Source organism: Neofelis nebulosa, chromosome 7 (genome assembly GCF_028018385.1).
Source record: "Neofelis nebulosa isolate mNeoNeb1 chromosome 7, mNeoNeb1.pri, whole genome shotgun sequence".
Taxonomy (NCBI): domain Eukaryota; kingdom Metazoa; phylum Chordata; class Mammalia; order Carnivora; family Felidae; genus Neofelis; species Neofelis nebulosa.
The window spans coordinates 83071703-83094393 of record NC_080788.1 but is presented as its reverse complement, the minus strand read 5'-3'; the positions used below and the strand labels follow the sequence as shown (position 1 = coordinate 83094393).

General features: G+C 38.7%; 1 protein-coding gene across 7 annotated transcripts in view; it reads right to left on the bottom strand.

The window, feature by feature from the left end:
- The window catches only part of AKAP6 (A-kinase anchoring protein 6), a 500699-nt gene that overhangs the window by 214668 nt on the left and 263340 nt on the right, over positions 1–22691 (bottom strand). For 6 of the 7 annotated variants that reach the window (XM_058738770.1, XM_058738774.1, XM_058738772.1 and 3 more), the window contains 2 exons: positions 16090–16186; positions 14767–14933 (listed from right to left, as the gene is read on the bottom strand). In XM_058738770.1, coding sequence (XP_058594753.1) covers positions 14767–14933; positions 16090–16186 — 264 coding nt within the window. The remainder of the gene's footprint in view (positions 1–14766; positions 14934–16089; positions 16187–22691) is intronic. The other variant, XM_058738775.1, reaches the window with a different exon arrangement.

Below are 22691 nucleotides of genomic sequence, written 5' to 3'. Positions count from 1 at the left end.
AAGGCTAAGGTATCAATAAGCAGGGTGAAAAGCCATCGGGTTCTGAGTCAACCAAGAAACTCCACTTTGGTCCTCTCTCTCTCTTGTTAAAAACAGCTTTTATTTTTATTTTGTTTTTACACTTTGGTTTTATATACTGGGGGTTATGAGTAAGATTTGGTTTGAAATAAATTAATTGGTGAATACCTCTTTAATTAAAATCACCAATCGAGATCACAGGTTTTGTTTATAGACTGGAGAACTGATGCTCAGAGACGGATTTGGTAACCAAGAGGTCATGAGTGAACACTGATAAGGATAATTTCGATAGAGTACCTGTGGCCAAAGGCACCATGTAGCAATGAGTTGAGAAGAAGTTTTTAAAAAAGAGATGATGGTTTAACAGTGAGGGGAAAAAAAAATAAAAGTATTCTGAAAAGTAAAAGGTAGAGAAAGATTCAGAGTGTAGCATACCCAGGAGCAAAAACACTTCACTAAAACAGTGAATTTGTTGGTTAAAATGTATGTGTCCCCAGTAACAGAAAATTCCAACTCCACTACCAATAGAAGCCAAAACAAAGAACAAGATTGTCAAAAATGCTAAAGGTAGGGTATCCCCAGGGTTGGTTAATTCAGCTATTCAATGATATAAAAGATCCATCTTTCTCCTCTGTCATCTTTGGCACGTAAGCTTTGACTTCCACTTAGTTCTATTCATAATGTCACAAAATGGCTACAGCAGTTTAAGCTTCAAGTCCTTGTGAAAGCATCCAGAGTTTGAAAAGGAATCTTTCCTTCTTGTTTGTCTCTTTCTACAAGAAAGAGACTATGGAGAGTCTTTTCTCCATAGTCTATAGAGACTATGGAGAGACTCCATACTCTATGGAGTCTATGGAGACTATGGAGACTATGGAGTCTGTGGAGACTATGGAGTCTATGGAGATTATGGAGACTATGGAGAGACTATGGAGAGACTTTTCTCCATATCTCACTGGTCAGAAGTGCATCAGTTGGCTGTGCCTAAACCAATCGTTAACATGGCAAGGGAGGCTTCATGGTTGTTTGATGGACTGTGATTCACTGCCTGGCCTGGAGAATATGGACCACCTCCCTGAACCACACAGTACAGAAGGGGGGTGGGGGTGGGGATGGTAACAGCCATTGGTTAGGCAGTCCACATGTCTGCAAATGAAGCCTAATAAGCACTGTTTGATGCTGCTGTTTATGATTAGTCATTAGTACATCTTCCCCAACTCATTTCCCTCTTAGGAGGAGAAATGTGCCTATACTTCCCAATATCCAATCTTATCATTTGTGGGAAGAAAGAGAACTATCGATTGCTTAGGAAAAGTACACACAACAAGAGTTTCTATTTTAAGGCATTCATTGAAAGAAGCTTTTGTGAGACAACACTGCTTAAAATGCAGGATTTCCAAAGAGATCCTATCTTCAAACTCTTTTACTCTATTCCCCTTTTGTATATTAGCCAAAAGAGAACAGTCATTAAGCTTTTTGTGTACAAGTGACACTAAAAGAATCTGCAGGTAATGATAGGAGATGCTATTTGTCAAAGGTCTGAAGCAAAAACACAACTGAAAACTACTATACAATTGGAGAAAATACAAAAGTAAAACAAAGGAAGAAAACCACTCAGAGCATCAAATTTGCCTTTATCCAATGATACCTTTGTTCACATCGCTGTTCTCTTTGTCTTGTGTGATACATTAATAATTCTTAACCTTCCACCAAAAAAGGGGGATGGGAGGGATTTTCAGTTACTGATTAACAGAAATAGTTACTGAAGTTAGTTACGAAGTTCTCAACCTGTTAGGAAATGAGATGATTTCATTTCACCCTAAAATGCAGCAAAAATGAATAGCAATGCTATTTAATGATAATTTTGAAAAATACAATTTGGTTTTCTGTTGAATCATATTAGTTTAACATACTTGAGAGAAAAAAACATAAGAACTTCATTAATGATAATGGGTAGGGGGCCCAGAAAGCTGCCATTTTATAAATATGTAATACTAAAAGAGTTTGTGAAGAAGAGAAATAATGGTCAAAAGAGGAGGGGTGTGGTGAGTATAAAGCACTTGCTAAGTGCACAATAGGCCAGGTTCTGGAATTTCCAAAATCTTGAGTAATGGGAAAAATTCCAACACATTAAGCAGTTGACATCCTAAAATAGTATCACTGATACTATTGAGCCTCCTTAGCATTGGAATCATGAGTTTACATTATGTGGTTATTAGTTTACTTTCAGCTAGGAAAGAAAAACAAGCTTTGGGCATGAGGGTCTGAAAAAGAGAAAAGAGCTGAGACAAAAAAGAGTTTTTCAAAATTCCTCATAATTCAAAATACAGAGCCCTCAAATTATGGATGAACTTTAGAAGGTTGAAATAAGTACGGACGTTCATATGTATTAATTTCTTTCTAGTCTTGCAAATGGACCAACAACTCCCATCAGAAACTATTTGCTTTACTGGTTTTAGCCAGATGGAACTATCCAGTGAAATTCAGTAACCCCCCACCCCACCCCATCTATCTAATGGAAGCCAGAAGAGGCACCAAATGAATGACAGAAGGAAAATAAATTTGACTAAGCTGGTTTGGAAAAAATGCATGAGTGTGTGTGTCTTACGGAGACTCCATTCCAGAGAAGTGATCCAGGTCACTTTACAGAGCAGAGCGCCTCAACCCTGTATTTCCTACAAAGGTCTAGAAGAATATAAACTATATTATGTTAGCTAAACCTCATTCATCATTTACTAGAAGCATGTGTATGTACACAGATTATAGTACACCAAATATAATATGTCAGAGATTAGACTTTGTTAGCGATTCAAATAGTAGTATGATCCAGTTCTGCCCTTTCAGTTTATGTCAATTTAGAGACCTTTACCTTCTCAGGTTCAATTTCACCTAATCTTGTTAGAGAGCTTTAGAGCAAAGACTACAAATTTTATCAACCAGTGTGCTGGTCAGCTGGTAAGTTATATTAGATGCTTTTAGTCCTTTTCGAAGAAGCAACTCAGTATATTCTTTCAGTAAGTCTGTTTAAATAGACTTTTTAAAAAATCAAAGAACCTATTAAAACAATTAATCAACTAGACCTGAATCAAGAAAGCACAAAAATAATAAGAGAATCATAGTTTTTCTTTTCTATGGCATAGATTACTAGTTATTTTGGGAGAAATAGGTGAAACGGCTCTTTTAAAGATTGTCTTATTCATAATAAAAAGCAACAGGCAAAGGCAATGAGAGAGAATTGTAGAAAAAAAAAAGAGGTGATAAGACAGAATTGTGCCATTATTTATACAGCCAAGATAAAGTATCGTGAAAGATGAGAAAATAAAGTGTAATTTTGTCCTTAGCTTTAATAAGAGTATTATATATCAACCAATTAAGAATAAATAAAGTATATTTTTAGCTCAAATAATGTTTAAAGTGAGTACAACAAAGAAGTTTAGGTTGTAAATGCTGCCCTGGGGAGTTTGTAGTCATGGAATGTAATCGCCTTAAAAGTTAACTTTAAAAGATATAAATGGAAGTTCAAGACAACAATGGAAATGGTGTCACAAGATTGGGTGTGATTAATCACTAAACGTGTAGTACAAACAGTAAAGGTAATACAGTTTAGAGGCGATCGCAATCACTTAGGACTGGAAAATTACAGGAAATCTCTATTGAGACAGTGGAATTTGAATTGCAATCTTGTTCTCCAGTCTCTCTTCACCCTAAAGCCTCCCTCTAGTCAAATAATTCTCTCACTGACTAATCACATTGAATTTGTCTTCATTCTAAATCCTTTGGCTTCCTTCCCTCTTTACTCTTGCTTACCACCCAACATTCCTTCTTTCTCTCCTATTTTAGAAGATACATCCTCCTTTCTTCAGAGATTCACCTGATTTACTTTCTCTCCCTCATCTGAATCACTGTGCCAATTCACTTTCTTTCTTGTCCTTCTTAAAACTCTCTTCTTCAACTGTCTCTTTTTCACTAGATGTATTCTTTGGCCTATAAACATGGTAGGGTCACTCATATTCCATGAAAATTTCCTTTGACCTACATCCCTATTCTCCCCTGACTGCCAGCATTCTGGGAGTTTCACTGTTGAGCATGTAGATTTTCACTTAGTCCCCAGTTTTAAGATGACATCCTTGCTCTCAGTTACTCCAGACATTCCTCAAGGTTCTATCATATTTCTCTCTTACTCTTATACAATAGTCCTTTCTTGTCACTATCAACTTCCAAGGCTACAGCTATTATTTCTATCTTGACTGCTAAAGTTATATCCTTAGCATTGACCCCTCCTGAATATTGCACGTAACCACATCAATGATTTTCAGGCTTCTCTTATTTCTAAATCATTGTTCTCAAACTTTTCTGCACTTTGGAATCACCTGCAGAGGTTACAAAAATATCTATGCCCAAATTACATACCCAGATATTCCTCTTAACTGGATACCATGGTCATTTTACTTAGCTTTCAAAACTGCTCCTTATCAAAATGTGCCCAACTTCAGTAAATGCTACCACAATTCTCCTAATTGTTCAGGCTCAATTCCTTTGAGTTATCATTGACTGTTCCCTCAGCCCCTCATTCCAGATACCAAAACCTAATATTTATTCTTCTATAATATCACTTCCATTTTTTTCTTTATGTTATCACAGCTACTGCTTTACTTCAGCTGCCTTTAGTTATTGTACTAGATTCCTAATTCGGTTTTTCCTCCTTCATCCTACTTTTGCCATCTGTTTCCTATGGCTAAATCCAATCATTAAAAACACTCACGGAACACTAGTAAAGTACAAACTCTTCAGCTGATATTCAAAGTTCTCCATTATAGCTCAAAAATTATCAGGCTTTATTTTCTACTAGGTCCTCATCCCTTCCCATGGACACCCTATGCTTGAAAGAGCCAAACTATTCGCTGTTTGCCATTCTCTAGAAGTCCCTCATATATTCCCTTTTCCATACTTTTGACCATGTTATTTCCTCTGCCTGGAATGTTCTCCCTCTAATATCTTCCTACCAACAATTTATCAGAATATTAGAGAATTCCAAAAATCCATTTTCTCTTAGGGGTGGAAGGAACTTTCCCAGACCCTATTAGATTGAAATAATGTCCCCTTCCCTAATTTCTCTATCTCTTTTGTGCCTTATTATAGGATTTATCATGCAACCTGCTTTAATTTAGAATTACATATGTGTAAGTCTGTCTCCACTGATGGGCAGTGAGCAAGGAGAGGTACAGTGTCCTCTCCAGAGCTATAACATCACAGTGTGGTAACATATTCAATAATAATTGATTTTAAGACTGGATAAGATTAGTATAGATGGAGAGAATAGGAAAAGCCCTGGGCAAAAAGAAAAAAAGAAAAGAAAGGGGAAAATGCACTTGGAAGATAGTGAATCAGGTGGAGTCAAATGACAGGGTAAGGAGTTTGCCTTTTACCCTGTCATGTAAGGTTCCTAAAAAGACTGAATAAGCCTGAATATCTTATATATGTTTGGAGCCTAAGTTTTTCCACCAGTAAAGAGAAAATGATTAGAAGGATTATGACTGCTAGTTCTTGTTTTATGTTTATTTATTTATTTTGAAAGAGAGAGACAGTGTGTGCATGCATGCAAGGGAGGGGCAGAGAGAGAGGGGGAGAGAGACAATCCCAAGCAGGCTCCATGCTGTCAGCACAAAGCTCAACACAATGGGGGGCTTCAACTGACAAACCATGAGATCGTGACCTGAGCCGATATCAAGAGCTGGATGCTTAGCCTAGCCGACTGAGCCACCCAGAAGACCCATGACTGCTAGTTCTGTTGGGAAGAGTGAATGAGACAATCCACGTAAAAGGCATGACACAAACCTACACCATAGTAAGCCCACACTAAGTGCTAATCCCATTAACAGAGTAGTTACTACACACACACACACACACACACACGCACAATAGTTATACAATAATATCTAAGATGTCAAAAGAAAGCTTTTCTGACTTTGATTTCCAGAGCTAGAGAAAAGATGGAATGAGAGAGACAGAGACAGAGACAGAAAGACAAAAGCATAAATGTCCATGAAACAGATGTGGAGAATTAGCTTCTACTATATTTCACTGGACAAATACTTCCTTCTTTTGTCTTTCTCCTTCTATTCCTTCTATTTCTCTTTCTCCCCTCTCTTTTCCTTTGTCTTAGTTTCTAGCTTTAGGCTTCATGTTTTTCCCTGTCCTGCTACTCACTCAGCAAGATCTGTGACTTTGCTTAGCGCTGCAAGGGACAATGCTAAACAAGTGTTGGCCTCTGCAGGCCAACTAAGTACAAAGATGAGAAGCCACCACCCCAGCCCAGTGCAAAATGGCTTGGAAGCTGCATTGAGATGGTTCCCTGGGCTCTGGCCCAGCAGGACCTCCAATCTAGTTAACATTTCCTGAGAAACATTAACTCTCATTTAGGCGCAGTGGGAGGTAAGACTGGGAATGTTCTGTGAGCCCTAGTGGCTAAGAGCACTACCTTACACTAAGAAAAGATCTGCATCTCTGTTTACATCAGCACCACACAAATGGCTATATTCCAAGTGATTTCCAAGGCGAAGGAAAATGCAGAATGTGGACCTCTCTCGATGCTTTTTGACCTCACTGGATGGGAGAGATACTCTGGGTATGAGAACAGTTAAACAAACGTTTGGAGTATTCAGGGTGTTGAGTGCAGGTGTGTGTACATTTGAAAGCTGCTGTTTTATAAGAAGTCCTAGGTGACTCAATAAACACAAGAGCCAGAGCAGAGTAATCCCGTTAGCAGGGCTCTCCTCAATTCAGACGGCTCCCCTGCCAGAAACAACACATTCCCGGGAAAAAGGGTAAATCAAACACTGAAGTAATTGTTTCACACCTTCAAATAATTTACTTATTAATTTCAAAGTGTTTTTAGAAGCAATTCTGTATCTTGCCTTCCATTTTGTCCTTACATGCTTATAGATTTTTAAAAATGTTGACCTCCACCTCATGCCAAAAAAGTTCCCCTAATGTATTTACTATACACTATCTTTAACATAGATCAGGCTGAGTTACAAAATGTGAGTTCTGCCAATAAAAGAGGGCTGCTTTCCACTGAATGTAACTTTGTATACAATACCATGCATCTTTGCAACTCTAGGTATTATAGATTCTAAGATTAGGCACTCTCACTAAATAGGGAAAAAAATAGACTACCTACTCATGTCAATGACATTTCTCTGTATTGATTAGAGACACCAAAGAATTTCACTCTCAGATTTTTGCTGACCCAAACATTTCTACCCTTAAGGCCACCAGCAATGGAAGTACAGTATTAAAAATTAAGATAAGCTATGGTCTTACATATCATATAGACCATGATAGGAATAACCATTAGCCATCCTTTGACCTAGTATATATTTTTATCATCTCAACCATTTTTTCAGTCACCTCATTAGAGTGGCAGACCATTAAAAAAAAATTCCTCATCTCGGATCCACCCATACATCTGATAATATGCAAATTTAAGTGCCTCAAGGAGATTAGAGGAACTATCTTTTATTCGATTCTATCATAAATTTAGTAACGACAACTGATCTTCAAAGAAATAACTCACTTTTGTTTCTGTCTTTCAAAAACACTTTTGAAGAAAAGTTGCCCTTCTGATAACAACAAAAAAAAGAACTACTGAAGAATCCACAGTAGAAGAAAGGGCTCTCCCTAGGTACTGCATATCAGGACTCTGTTTATATAGTTCAGCAGGAAAGGAACTGGATCAGATACTGGCTTTTGGGAAGAATTCTGCATGAAAGAGGTAGAATTGGTAATGCATTTACTACTCATTTGCTTGCATCAAGAACCACATTCCATTTCAATCTGCCAACATCCTAATTAAGATGATCTGAATCTTAGGTGATCTATTATTCTAGATCTGAGATAGCCCAATTTACATTAGACAAGATGTTACACTGTGTGCTTACACTGAGATGATAAGAGCACTGAGCATGTCTTCCCTCATGTCTGGCCTAGCACTGGGCAGAGCTCTCTGTCAGCACTCAATCAATAATGGCCAGGCCTTTGCCTGTTGTCTTTCTCTCTACCAGTTCAGGCACAATTTAATCTTACTATCTCATTTCTGGTTCCTCTTGACACATAAAGCTGTCCTCTTTTTTGCATGAGGAAGAAAGTAAAGTATCTCAGGGAATTCTTTCTATATGCATGTGTCAAGGTATGTGGGACTCACAACATAAATGCAATTACCATTCATTACCTTCATGCTGTGTCTGAAGATCCTCTATTAAAGAACATGTTAGCTACATAAGCTTTTGAGCCAGAAAGGGAAAGAATACAAAGACAATGCTTTGGAAGCACCAGGATCAAATTCCATTCCAGGATAATAATATCCAGCTGCAATATTACCCAAGAGGCACTATAGAATACAGAGAAAATATCATACAAAGGTACTCTCCAAATCAGTTTCTTTCTCCCCACTTCAGTTAAAGAAAGTTACCCATAATTCATTAAGGTAAATACTAGGTTAACACTCAGGTGTCTGTTAAACGAACAAAACAAAACAAAACAAAACAAAACAAAATGTGTCTTAATACTGGACCTGCTCTCTCTAGACATCTGAATAAAGTCCAGGTTCTCAGTGACATAATCAAGTCAGAGGCCAGGCATACCTCCCTTCTTAGCCGCTATCTAAAACTGTCATTTGTACAGCTGAGGAAACATATTTAAGATATGTTCTTAAGCTTGCTCTAAGTGCTACTGTTGAACAGATAACATTGATGACCTTCATAGTCTGATATCCATTTCCAAGGGATGACAATCTAAGATGTCAATCTAAGAACCTCCAAGAAGGCAGATAAAGAAGCACATCCCTGGAGTTCAAAGGAGCTAACCCTGTGTCTCCTTTCACTAAGGAAATGAAGAGGTGGGTTGGAACCCAGGCTAGGTCACCCTTCTAGGAGCTGTAAAGTTTTCTGAATTTACAATAAAATCTCCAAACGTTCTTTGTTTTGGAAACTGATCTGTTTCTTTAAAGAGGACAAAGTAACCACTGTGATTTCTGTGATGCAAGGTTTGAGACATCACCTTAGGCACATCCTGGCCTTGATTCTTAGATAGCTGTAATGATGGCTGAATAGCTGTAAAGAAACAGAGAGGAAGGACATCCTAAAGGAGGCAATGTGCAAACTTTAGGAATGCTTTTCTGCTTTCAGGATTCTTGTTTTTGGCCTTGAAAGGTCAAAAAAAAAAAAAAAAGGAATGTAACCTTTGTTAGGTGTTGGATGTTCCACATTTTGAAATGCTTCCAGCTATATACCATTCAAAAATTCAACATACTGAAAGCCTAGTTTTAGCTGATAAACTTTAACCAATCTATCTTAAAATAAAACACATAATTACAAGCATATTTTCAATTCTTGGAAGTGAGTGCTGAAGCTCTATTTCTAGAACTGGTGAATTCTGTTCTCTATTTCCATGTATAAAAGATCTCACAGTCCTGGGAAAACACTTTTTTTAAAAATGAAATACAACAAATAAGGTATGCTGCCGAGTCCTGGGGGAGAAGTTTCCCAGAGTCTTTGAATTTCCTCCTATCCTCCTTCTTTACAAGATTTCTAAGACCAAGTCCTTTTCTGCAGTCTCTCAAACAAGGTAAAAAAGAAAAATACCCCCTAGATATATTCTTTAGATTTTCTATTATGCTTCTCAAGTTCCCAGTAGCTTCTGAAGTAAACTTTAGATGAATTCTGGAGTTATTTTTTTATTATGTTTTAATTTTAGTTCCTCTTTTTGGTCTAAGATGAAATAGATGATCATAACTGCTCTGCTTAGAGATGCATTTCATGGCACAATTTGTACATGACCTATGCAAGGTCACGTCATGGAAGGAGAACTGACATGATAGATAGCAAGTCGAATCCATGCTTTTTAGTCTTGGACAACTTCGGGGTAAACCCATTTAAGTTTGCTCTATGGGCAATATCACAAGGAAATTTTCTTTTTAAACAGTATATATGAGATATATTCTGTATAGGGTTCTCACTCTGGGTTGGACAGCGTCAATTTCAGACATATGAAGAATTATTGCTCAAACCACTGGTCATAAGGGTTATTTTTGGTCACAATGTGAGCCTTGGTGCAGACTGCGGCAAGCCAGCCTAATTCTCGTCCACAATAAGATGTCACGTTCCAGCCACGCCACACATTCTTACACCTCTAGGTCTCTGCATATGTTTCACACTAACAAAAATCCTTTCTACCCTTCATTTAAAACATCAACCCCCCCCTATAAATCTTTCCTTTTCATTATTTTCATGCTGGCAAAAATCCTTTTCATCCCTCATTTAAAACTTCAACTCCCCTGTAAATCTTTCCTTTGATACGCCCAAATAGAGTTCATTATTTCCTTCTCTGTGTACTCATAGGGCTGTATACCTATCTTCAGTAGAGTATTTTTCAGATTCTATTATATTTATTTACTGTCTCCATCACCAGAAATGAAAGCCTGTACATTTACCCTAACCTAGGATTTCCCATGTACCAGGCATTGTTCAGAGCACTTCAGAGGTGCCTGGGTGGCTCAGTCGGTTAAGCCTCCAACTCTTGATTTTGGCTCAGGTCATGATCTCTCAGTTCATGAGATTGAGCCCCACATCAGGCTCTGTGCTAACAGTGTGGAGTCTGCTCAGGATTCTCTCTCTCCCTCTCTCTTTGCCCCTCCCTTGCTCGTGCTCTCTCTCTCTCTCAAAATAAAGAAATAAACATTAAAAAAAAAAAAAAAAGCACTTAGGGGCACCTGGGTGGATCAGTCAGTTGAGCATCCGACTTCGGCTCAGGTCACGATCTCACAGCTCGTGAGTTCGAGCATCAGGCTCTGTACTGACAGCTCAGAGCCTGGAGCCTGCTTCTGCTTCTCTGTCTCCCTCTCTCTCTGCCCCTAACCCACTCGCATTCTGTCTCTGTTTCTGTCAAAAATAAACATTAAAAAAATTAAAAAAAAAAAAAGCACTTCAGATACATCAACTCTTTGATCTGTAACAGAACCCTTTTGTGGTGGGTATTATCATTGCCTCCATATTAAAAATTAGGAACCTGAGACATAGAGAAGTTAAGTAATTTTCCCAAGGACACATAGCTGTAAGTGCCAGGAGTTGAACTCAGGCTGTCTGACTTCAGGGTCTGAGCCTTCCCTATTATTCTTTGTGCTTGCCCAACAGACTAAGGGAGGCAGTTCATGACTATTAAGCAAATAAAAAGAATAATCATCCTGACTTCTCCAGTTAGCTTAAGTTAGCTAACTGGAGAAAGAAGCTTAAGTTATAAATATATTTTCTTCGTCTACAGTTGATTTCACCTTTACCCTTGGCTGTGGAGGACTTCGTCTGTCCAGAGAAAATTCAGCCTGGACTGGGCAAGAGAGAACTAGTTGGGACGTGGAAGGCCTGGGGTTTTGGTGACTCTGTCACATCACAGTCGCACTCCCAGCACATCCCTCAGGTCCCACGTGTGCCAATCCCGACAAGTGCCTCTCCGGGAGCTGCTCTTAGATGTATGACATGGTGCACACACTGGGACACAGAGTGGCTTTGCGTAGAAATATTATTCATGAGAAACACTTAGGTTATTCTTTGCAAACTGGTGTGAGTCAAGGAAGATACTTTCACTTTGGGGATGATCTGAGCAGAGAGGTTTGTGTCATTGTTTCTTTAGAACTGAGGTACCCAAATCATTAAGAACCAGATGTATTTATTCTTCCTCCTGACCTTGAAATTTATATCTCAAGTCCCTACAGACGATTGTCATCTATTTTGCCTTTTAAATCTCTTCTTAATTCTTGTATTTTACATATGCTCTTTATTTTTCTGATTAAAATAACTTTTAGTCACTGTAGAGATTGGGGAAATTCAAAGATATTTAAAAATATATCATATTTTATTTATGCATATATCATATTGCACATTACAGGACTTCTTCCAATGTTTAAAAATTCTCTTCTAAAACATTATTTTAAATGGCTAGATAACTTTCATCAGGATAAGATGTAGCATAACATTAAACAGTCCCTATTTTAGACATAAGCAACAATGTGACAGACACTCTTTCTTTCAGAGTGTGTGAGGATCCTGGCTGTGCACGAATCGAATCGGGAGCCCTGCAGGAAAAGGGCCTTCCTGGAGCCTATATGACAGTGGTTCTCTGGAAGCTTATGGAATGCAGATTCTGGGACCCCAGTCAGGATGTCTCTAAGGCTGGGCCTAGACAGGTTCTTCTCTTTTTGAAAAATGCAGACATTGCCTTTCCTTTCATAATACTTTCTCCTCATTGGGTTACCTTCTTTATTCCATCTCAAAACACCTTCCTACAAAATGAGTTGATTCAAAAGTATGAAATTCAAGTTGGCCCTGGTGAACACAGCTACTCATTTTTAGCCTCAGTCTTTTATTAATTAATTTAATTCTGTATTCATTTAAATTTAATTAATTAATTAATTAAGTCTCCACAGTTCCTCTTTGGCACCTCCCCTCCCTCCCTGACTCCCACTTACCCCACTCCACCCACCACCCATGCTCCACGTCACACCCAGAAACAGCTTTTTATGCTGCAAATCAATGATACCATTTCTCTGCTAGCTCCAAAACCCTCCTGTATAACCACAGGCTATGGAGCTTCCATCAAACCCTCCTCCCTCTCTCTCCAACTGCACTGGTCTGCTCATACAATGTTGCTTCCTCAGAGAAGCCCTCCCTGATGCCCTGATCTAAATCACTTCTCCCAGCCCAACCTCCAGCTGCTCCCTTCTCTCTTCTTTCATGGTACACCACCATCTACAAAGGCATGACTATTAAATTTAAATCTGTCTCCCCACTTCACCACAAGCTCCATGAGACAGCCACTGAGACTAATTATTCATCACGATACCTGGCCCTGAGCAGTACAGTGAGGGGCAGTACTCTAGGTGGTGACTGACAAGGGCTCTGGGGCCAAAGGGGTCAGATTCAAAGATGAGTTCTGCTACTAAGCACCTGTGTGACCTTAGGCAGGTTACTTAATTTCTCTGTGCCTCCATTTTCTCCACTGGGGATTATATGGGAACTACTGTATAGGTTTGTTGTGAGAATTAAATGAAAGAACCCACAGAAGTGCTGTAGAACAGTGTCTGGTCTGTAGAGTGCACCCAGTACAGGAGAGCTTTTTAAAAGTAAGCAATCAGTGTACTTCATTAAATAAATAGAACACAACAGACTTTTTAGTCCGTCTTTTCTCATCATCACTGCCCCCTACTCCAGCCAATGCATTAGCCCCATCAACTTCTCCCTGCACTCTGTTCCTTGAAAGAGCCCTCTTTCTGCCCCGAAAAATCTGCTGAATGCATTCTCCCTTCCATGTTATTAGTTCCAGCTTTGATCCTTTCGCCACATCACTTCCTAAAATGTGTGCTCCTGTGCCAAGTCACTGCTCTTCCTTCCTTCAAGTATTTCCTGAAATGTGACCTCCTCCAAGGAGCCTCCTTTAAGTGGAACTGAGCTCATCATTCCATTCTCTGTTTCCAACAAATAAGTTAAAGGTTGTTGTTTGAGGTTCCAAAGCTATAAATCTTCTGAGACTTTCACTGGCTGCATGGTCTCACCATTGCAGGGTAGGGTGGGTTTTTCCTCTGCCTGCACTTAAGAATGTGAGTCTAAGAAGGCAAAGCGTTTGTTTAACTTGCTCTGTATACATTTAGCACAAGGCCAATCCACATGGACGCTGAATAAATGTGACTCGATGATGATTTAATTACTTTGTCCATGCCAGGAATAGAAACCATGAACTCTTAAATCTGTTTCCCCCCCTCCCCCACCCGACACGTTGCAATATGTTTCGATGCTGAGTCTATTATAAGACTGGTTTTCTGCACTTACTTTCACAAAAGAATAAATACAAAAGAAAGATTACATGAAAATATAAAATAAATAAAATTATTTTCCACATCATGAGTCCAAAGATACCTTTAGCAAAGCAGTGCGTTGTATGAAAAGGTGATTCGTTTAAAGTTTACTTGCATATGCTTTATGGGTTATTTTGCAAATCTAAAATAGATAACCAAAACATGTCAATAGTCATTTTTAAAGTACTTGTTGTATTCGGTGCATGCACCGTTATGGAGAACTTACACTCAGAGCAAAAAGATTTGTAGTGAAGCATATGACCTTCTTCCCACTACAATGACCATCCCCTAATTAGGCAATGCATCTGATAGTCATTAACAGGAATGAGATAATGAATCACTTTCTCTCTTCTTTGTTAATTTGCTGTAACCAAGCGGCTAATGGATGTCAGAGCTGAGTGATTGCACTGATTATAGTGATTTATAGTTGCAACAAAACAATTTAAAACCATTCTGATTATTCACGTTAAAGATGCTTTATGTTTTGTTTACTAAATGTTTTATGTCCCCCTTTCTCCTACCTCTAAAGTACTGTCCCCCTCCTACTCTGCCACTTTTGACAGAAAGACCTCTTCCTGGAGAAACTGAAAGTTGCAGGGGTTTTTTTTTTTGTTTTGTTTTGTTTTGTTGTTGTTATTTTAAACTAAACCATTTCATTGTGTTCGTCTCTCTCATTTTTCTCTCTCTCTCCCTCTCTCTCTATATATAGTTAGATATAGAAATAGATATGGATATATAAAGTTTACCCAGTAGAAACAAAAAGCCTTAGGGGTGGAAAGAAAACTTCAGTGGTGCCTAGTTCAAAAGAAGGCAGAAATGAGAGGAAATAAGGCAAACTTCAAGCCACTTACCTTGGGGCTTCCAGTGCCTTCCTCATCCTCCACAGACACATCAGTAGCCAGAATCTCAGCTTTGATGGTATCCAGAGCCCTGAGAATCCAGCTGTGTTGTCGTTTGATTTGCCTCTGCAGCTCCTTCCACTGACTCGCAATCATCCGCAGCATGTCCTTCAGTCCTTCTCCAAAAGGAGGGGAAACCACAAGTTACAGACTTGACTGCATTTTTACCCATTGTTCGCTTTTATTTAGAAAAATTAGATGAATATTTCAAAGAGTAAATATAATTTTAAATGACCACTACCCATCGCCTGCCGTATAAGCGTTTGTCACTAAGGAAAGGAAATGGGAATTTTTGCCTTCACATGAGGCATAAGGACACAAAGATGGGATAACCACCTAGATGCATGGTTGGGAATCAAGTTAAATTCAGTCTAGGGACTAAAAAGATGCATATGGAACAAAAATCATGATGTATGAAAATTACTAACTCTAAAGCTTCACATTCCATATAAAAGGCCCTGTGTGTACATGTGTGGAGGCTTTATAATGACCAGAAAGATGTACAGAAATAGGTAACATTAATTCGTTGAGGAATATAGTAAACGGGTCAGAATTAAGAGGGTAGTCTTTAGCCCTCTAAATTTTAGCCCTCTTTAGCATGTCGGATTAATGCTGCTCTTTCCTTATTTAGCTGTGGTAAGCTCAAAGCAAGAGCCAAATTATAATTCATCCTGTCTTATGGTCTTTTACTACCAGGATAAGTATAACCAAATGACAAAACTATTTTTTATTTATAATCTGTTCCTCATAAATACATTAATACTGGGTAAGAGTTGGTTTAAAGCCAAAACTCTGCTAATGCAATGACCAGCAAAAAACATGCAAAATGTTCATGTGTGTGAATTGGCAGGGAAATAATCAGATGTATCTCCACCGCCTGCCTCATATCTGTAATGATATCTATAAGTACCCTAATGCATATGCATTCTAACTATTTGCACCATTCTCATTCATTATCTTAATGTTATTTCCAGAGCACCTACATCACAAAGCATGTCAACGTGAAGTTTTCAGGAATGTGATTTCAATTGAAACTCAGGCGAACAGCAAGCCCAAAATAAAATGAACAGACCATTTGGAGGCAGTATTTCATCTTATAAGTATCACAGCATTGTATGCAGTATATGAAACATTTATAAATCTTGAAGGTCAATCTGATAATGTAAATATTAATAATACATAAGGAAGTGAATATATGCAGTAATTTACAGCAATGCTTCTTCATTCTTAATAGTCTGGAGACATAAAGGCTTGCAATATTTCAGGAGGATTTACCTGCTTTGTGAGACGCAATAAGCTCGAGAAGTTGGTGTCCTTCCTCCTCCACGGCTTCCTTGAGAGCACAATGACTGTCTACATTCAACTTGAAACTCTGCAAGGAAAAATAGGAGCATCAAACCCTGGCGAGGCAGTTAAACATAAAACATCCATACAAAACCACTAGCTACTTTTTATCAAAAACCACACAGCCCAATTTACCCAATAGACAAACTCATTTGCAATACTAAAAGCTATTGATATTTGGGATCTGGGCTCAAAATGTTTCCATTAGATTAGCAGAGTGCATCTGTTTGGAAACAGCTGACAAATCGAGAAATTCATTAGGTTTTTATGAAAAGTCACATCCCGTAGGCTATATCAAGAGTAGCAGTGTTCTATAAAATACACTGCATTTATACCAGCACATATGAGCGCTTTTCTTCACTTTTTAAAAATGTTAGTGATAGCACTATTTATGAAACCATAAAAAAATTGGCAGCATAAAATATATTAGCCTTATGTGTGCATATATAAATCCATTAATATAGTAGGGGTTGGATTCAGCAGTTTTCTCAGCTATCACGCAAACCAGAGAACATCAAGGTGGATTCAGGTGCTATACTGAGGAGTCAAATACTCTCCAAATCTTTGATTTTTAAAAGTTTATTTCTTACATTGTGACTCTCCTTTAAAAATAAATACATCAAGCACATCAGGGGCATTTTTCACTCACAATAGTCATCCAAAAACCAGAAACTGCTGGAATGGGGGAATCCCAACCCAGAGCTATTTCTTTCAGGAAGCGTGCTCTCATGCCTTACGTGGAGTTAATTCGCCCCTTCTCTCTGCTCCTTGTATGTGTTTCTACTACAGAATTTATCATACTGTATTCTGCTTTATTTCTACACTTGGCTACCAAATTACAAGCAATTTTAAAGAAATGCCAGTTTCACATTTATCTCCAAGATGTTCAATAAATTTGCAGAAATAATGGCTCTCTGTTGAACTAGATTGATAATACTCTCTGAAGGGGAAGGCTTCCATTTAGATATTTCAAGAACCACAGATGATTTTCCAAAGATTTTCTATTTCTGTAATGTTATAAGGCCTTCCAACCATAGAATGTCCAAAGGAGAGCAATCATAGTAACCAATCTGTTGAATCAATGGTTACTCTTCAGGGTGAAAATCAATCCCTTGAGTTGATTAACTAGAACATGAATTTTGAAATACTGTGTGCCAAATTTTGGCTTCTCCATGATAGGACTCCAAAAGCAATAGCCATATGGACTACACTAAACTTAGTATTAAGAATATATAACAGAAGTTCAAGATGATACAAACCCAGTTAGAATGTAGTTTGGATGAAAGAGGTTAAACAACCATAAATTGTGAAATCAGGTATCATTTATTCATGCATTCATTCATTTAAAAACCATGTATCATGCCTATTCTATACACTGGACTGAGTAATACTGAGTAACAGTGATTTAAGGGGTTTAAAACATGACCTCAGGCATCAAAGGGCACCTGAACATGTAGGAGAACACAGGACAGCCTGAGTCATCTTGGATGTTCAGTAGTGAGTCTGGGTTCTCTTTATTTTAGAGGGTCTCTTTAAAGCTTGGAGGAAAAAGGAGAATAAAAGAAACTGGAAATTAAGGGACAGATCAAATCATCAAGTATAAAGGTAAGAATTTTGACTAAAAAAAGTTTTGACTCCAAAATGATGAACCATTTCATCTGACAAGAGGCATAAGAAATCGTAAATTTTTAGCCAAACATAATGGAAAGAGACAATATTAAGTTTCCCCATGAGTTATTTATTCACTGTTTCTTGTATTGTCCTCATTCAGCTACAGGTGTATGGTTGGATAAAAGAAAGCATGGCAAAGTATGGAAGCCTAATGCTTGTGGTCAATAAAAACAGTATAATATCTATGAAAAAATAAATGTTTACTATTTTGTAGCCAAAATATGGCTGCCTTTACTTTTTGCCACTGCAGTAGAAATCCTCAACTTGAAGCAATGTCACTCAGAAAAAGGCTCACATGTGTTTCAGGGAGAAGGGACAGGGAAAAGAAAAACACTTGAGATCAACCCAAGAGCGCCAAAATTTAGGAAGAAATCTTTTCTAGAGATTTCCTCATAACTGTAAATTTAGACTAGTGCTCTCTCTGATTCTCTGTTTACTTACAACAGACTTGTGCTGAATGGTTAGTAATCATGAGCTTCTGAAGAGGTGCATCAGGCCTATGTCTCTGAGCAAAAGAGAAACTAAGGACCTGTGAGTAGGTTGGGTAATTTGAAGTAATTGAAGCCACGAGTATAGAATAGATGCAGCTGGGTCTGGTTCTGCCTCAAGATGATGTGGAAGCATTTGATTAGGCAAGTGGAAAAGATGAGATATTCATTATTAGGAAAAAGATAAGCTGATAAGCTTGATGCTGTAGAAAAGACCCATTTAATATGTCTATTACCCAAATAGCCCAATATTGCTTGATTTCAGGTGCACCCATTAACTATTAATAATATCAACTAAGGAATTCACAATGGACCTCTGAGAAGGCAGTCATGCAGGCATGCTAACAAAATTGCCAATGAAATTTCTGGCCGCTAAGGTCTGTAATAAGCTCTCCCCATTCTGCCCCTGCCTCTTCCCTAGGGAAGGAAGCTTAGACAAAAGGGTTTTATTTTCTTTCTTTTTCTTTTTCCTTGAACCTGATAGTTGGACACATTTCCATTCTTATGCTCCTGACACATTTCCTCAGCAATGCCTTATACTATAGAGTCCTTCTGCAACAGCCATAGTACTCCCTGAAAATACAGGGCATTCTCTGAAGATTTAATTTATGGCAACCACATTGCAATAGGTGGGTACCACGTTCCTATGTCAGTGATTATATGAAATTCCATAAATATGAGTAGTCTGGGTTCTATGAGACACCAAATATCTTTTAGTATCTTCAAAGCAGCATGTAATTGAACATCTAGAAAAGAATAACTAAGGAAATGGAAAATACAGTGACTGAGACAAAGGCAGGATTATCAAAAAGATGGTACATCAGAGGTTGACCAATGGGTATCTCCATAACTGCAATCTCTAGCTTCACCAGCTTAGATAGATCTGAGTGCATTACTCCTTGGCAGGGTCTAAATTTGGGTAAGCACCCTGACTGCTACTTTGTTCATGATCAGACTTCACAAAACAGATGAAATATTACATCTCATTCAATTCTATTCAAATTTCTGAAGAGCCCAGTTTGATGGAAGTATGGCAGTCATGTAGGTATGAAATGAAATCAAGGAAATGTATACTTTGATGGACAAAACTATGACAAATGGAAAGGATGATTACTCCAGGGGAATGAGAAGAAGAGATATGGATCTCCTGGTACAGGAGAGAGTGGGGAAGACTGTAATCACATTCAGAAGCTTACAGATACAAAGTTGCTAGCCTTAGCAGCATGTATCATGAACATAGACTTTCAATCATCCAATGAAATACTGTTAATGTCTGCCAGGTCCATCGAGGTCCATGAGTTTTGGGGTTGTTGGTAAACAATCAGAGAGGCCAAAAATAAGTTATTGAGTCTTTCCAGACCTAATTTTAGGTATTTTTTAAAGCATAAATCAACACAATAGATATTTCATTGAAAAGTCTTTTCCAGGCCTATAGATACAAAAGGTAACAACACACTATCCTGGCACAAGCAGCGTATAATCTTTTTTGGGTAAAAGAGAATTTAAAAAGCCAGTAGCTTCATACGACCCAGCATAGAATAAATGTGGAATTACGGTTTGGTTAGAGAATTAGAGAATGGTGGGCCTTAAGCAAAATGAATGATATGCCCTGCCAAATGAGATTTTTATTTTACTTTATTTTTTAAATTACAGTATTATGCTGTGAGAGATACCAAGACTGTGGGCTGTATTCCGTAGGAGTGTGGTTAAGGCTTGATACGTGCTCTGGGAACCCCAGCTGGGAGCCAGTTTCTACCGAGCCTTGCAGGGACCTTGTGGAGAAAGGACTGAAATGTATGCAGGCCTGGACATATCACTTCTTGTAGCAGGAACTGGGGAGCCATAAGCAGCTTGGTGTGGCCGGGACAGGGTACAAGCAGGGGAGGTGGAAGTTGTGGCTACACATGGTAATTAACTCCAAGGGCCTTGAAAGAGTCGGGGAAGAAGATGTCAGCAACACTGGAGAATGCCTGGTGTAGTTCTGTGTTCTAGAAGGATCTCTCTGGCTGTTGTGTAGAGTTGATTTTGAAAGGGCAGACTGGAGACAAGGAGGCCATTTAGGAGGCTGCTATGGTAATAGAGGCCAGATGTTTCTGCACGCTCACATTTTTTTTAATTAAAAAAAGGTATGCTTTTCTTCTAAATGAATGAAAGAAGAAAAAAATGGAGAAAATCTTCTGTCTTTTTAAGTTTTTCTCAGTGTGTGAGAGCAGCATGTGCCAGAATTTAGTTCTTTGGCTGTTCTGATGATAAATACCAGAGGTTATTAGTCAGGAGTCTCTCAATGTGAAAGACATATTGAACTGATGAACTTTTACTCCCACTGTCATTTTAAAGAGATGGTATATATGCTGATGAATAAGGCACTTGATGACACTTTTTCTTCACACAAAAGATTTTTACTACCCTAAGAAAATGAAAACTTGCTTTTTTACAAGGGCAGGAGGAAGAATGTGTGTTCAGTCAGAAAAAGCAGAGTCTTAAAAAGTCACCTGCTACCTGCCTCAGGCCATCTTTGCCCAGGCTCCACTCTGAGCTATGCCTACCACCACCATGCTGCGTTCCCACAGAGGCTCCTGCTGAGGAAGAAAGCCACTATCCCCTGTGCCGAGCCTGGGAGCTCCTCTTCTCCTTTGCCCAGTGCCATCGAAAGAGGATGATCATCTGGTCCTCAAAATATAAAATATACTTTCCAAATGCCACATGTGCCAAGAACTGAAAGATTTTTATGAGTAAACACTTCTTTGTTTAAGAACCTCCTAAGGGGCATCTGGGTGGCTTAGTCAGTTAAGCGTCCGACTTCGGCTCAGGTCATGATCTCACAGATTGTGGGTTTGAGCCTGGCATCGTGCTCTGTGCTGACAGCTCAGCGCCAGGAGCCTGCTTTGGATTCTGGGTCTCCCTCTCTCTCTGACCCTCCCCCACTCGTGCTCTCTCTCTCTCTCTCTCTCTCTCTCTCTCTCTTTCTCTCTCTCAAATAAATAAACATTAAAAGAAAAGAAAAGAAAAAAGAACCACCTTAGGGGCGCCTGGGTAGCTTAGTCAGTTAAGGTGTCCTACTCTTGATTTCAGCTCAGGTCATGATCTCATGGTTTGTGAGATCAAGCCCCAAGTTGAGCTCTGTGCTGACAGCACAGAGCCCTGCTTGGGATTCTCTCTCTCACTGTCCTTCTCCAGCTCAGGCTTTCTCACTCTCAAAAATAAATAAATAAACTTAAAAAAATCCTAAAAAAAAAAAACTTCCTAAAAACTTGATATTATACAGCCATTCAAATGAAGACTATGAAATAACGTGAAAAGTACACAGAACAGAACATTATTACAAGCCAAAAAAGAAGATTCAAAACTATATCTATGGTAACAGTATAGCTTGTAAATGAATAGTCCCAGTGCACAGGAACAGAAGACTGTAGGGAAACACAACAAAATGTTAACATCATTTGCGCAGGGTAGAACTTGCAGGTAACAGAGTCTAATCTCACGGAATGAGTTCTCAGTGCTTTAGCTTTACAAAACATAAAATGAAAATAACACTAACTTCTAGGTTATTGTAAGAATTAGAGATAATGATTGTAAAGCACTGAAGCAGTGCCCAGAAATAAGTGGAACTAAAGAGAAATCATTACGACTTTTAAGTTCATTTTCTCTATTTTCCAAATGTGCTGTGTAGTAAATGGTACTTCGTGCCATCTTTAGGTGACAAGTAGCACTTATTGTTGAGGCTCTATCAACTCTTTGAGTGCAGACACCAATCACGTTCTCTTTGCTTTAGTGTCAGCATCCAGCACAGGCCTGCCCACACCAGGCACCAAAAGATCGGTGCTGCTACCTGAGATTTGGGAAGAGGGTGCACAGGCTGAGAGGCCAATGATTTGGGGCTTCCTTTTGCCTCAAGTGTGCACTCTTGGGTGAATCATCTAACCCTTCTGGGCTTCTGTTTCCTTCTCTACAGTCCAGGCATTTGGACTCAATATTTTCCAGTCCTTGGACACTTTGATTTTATCTTTCAGCCAGGCAGCTAAGGATAGGTGGCTGGGGAGACTTTTTATTTATTCTAAACTAGAAAATTTTCAAAGGGGGAAGAATCCCAAAGGCCATCTAACCATTCATCTACCCTAGAGCAGCTCTGTCCCTCAACCATCCTGGGCAGATGTGTTCATTCTATTTTTAACTATCTCCAGGGAAGTCTCTTCTAACTTCTCATCCTGAGTCCACAACATTTCTTCTCAGGAATTTAAGAGCTCTGTGAAAAGCAGCACGAGCTTTCCTCTGCTTCAGATTCTTTTGCCAAGTCATCTCTCCAGTGTAGGAGTTGGAAATCAGAAACATCGTGAGAATATGCCAACAAAATCCACACGTCCAATCACTCACCGA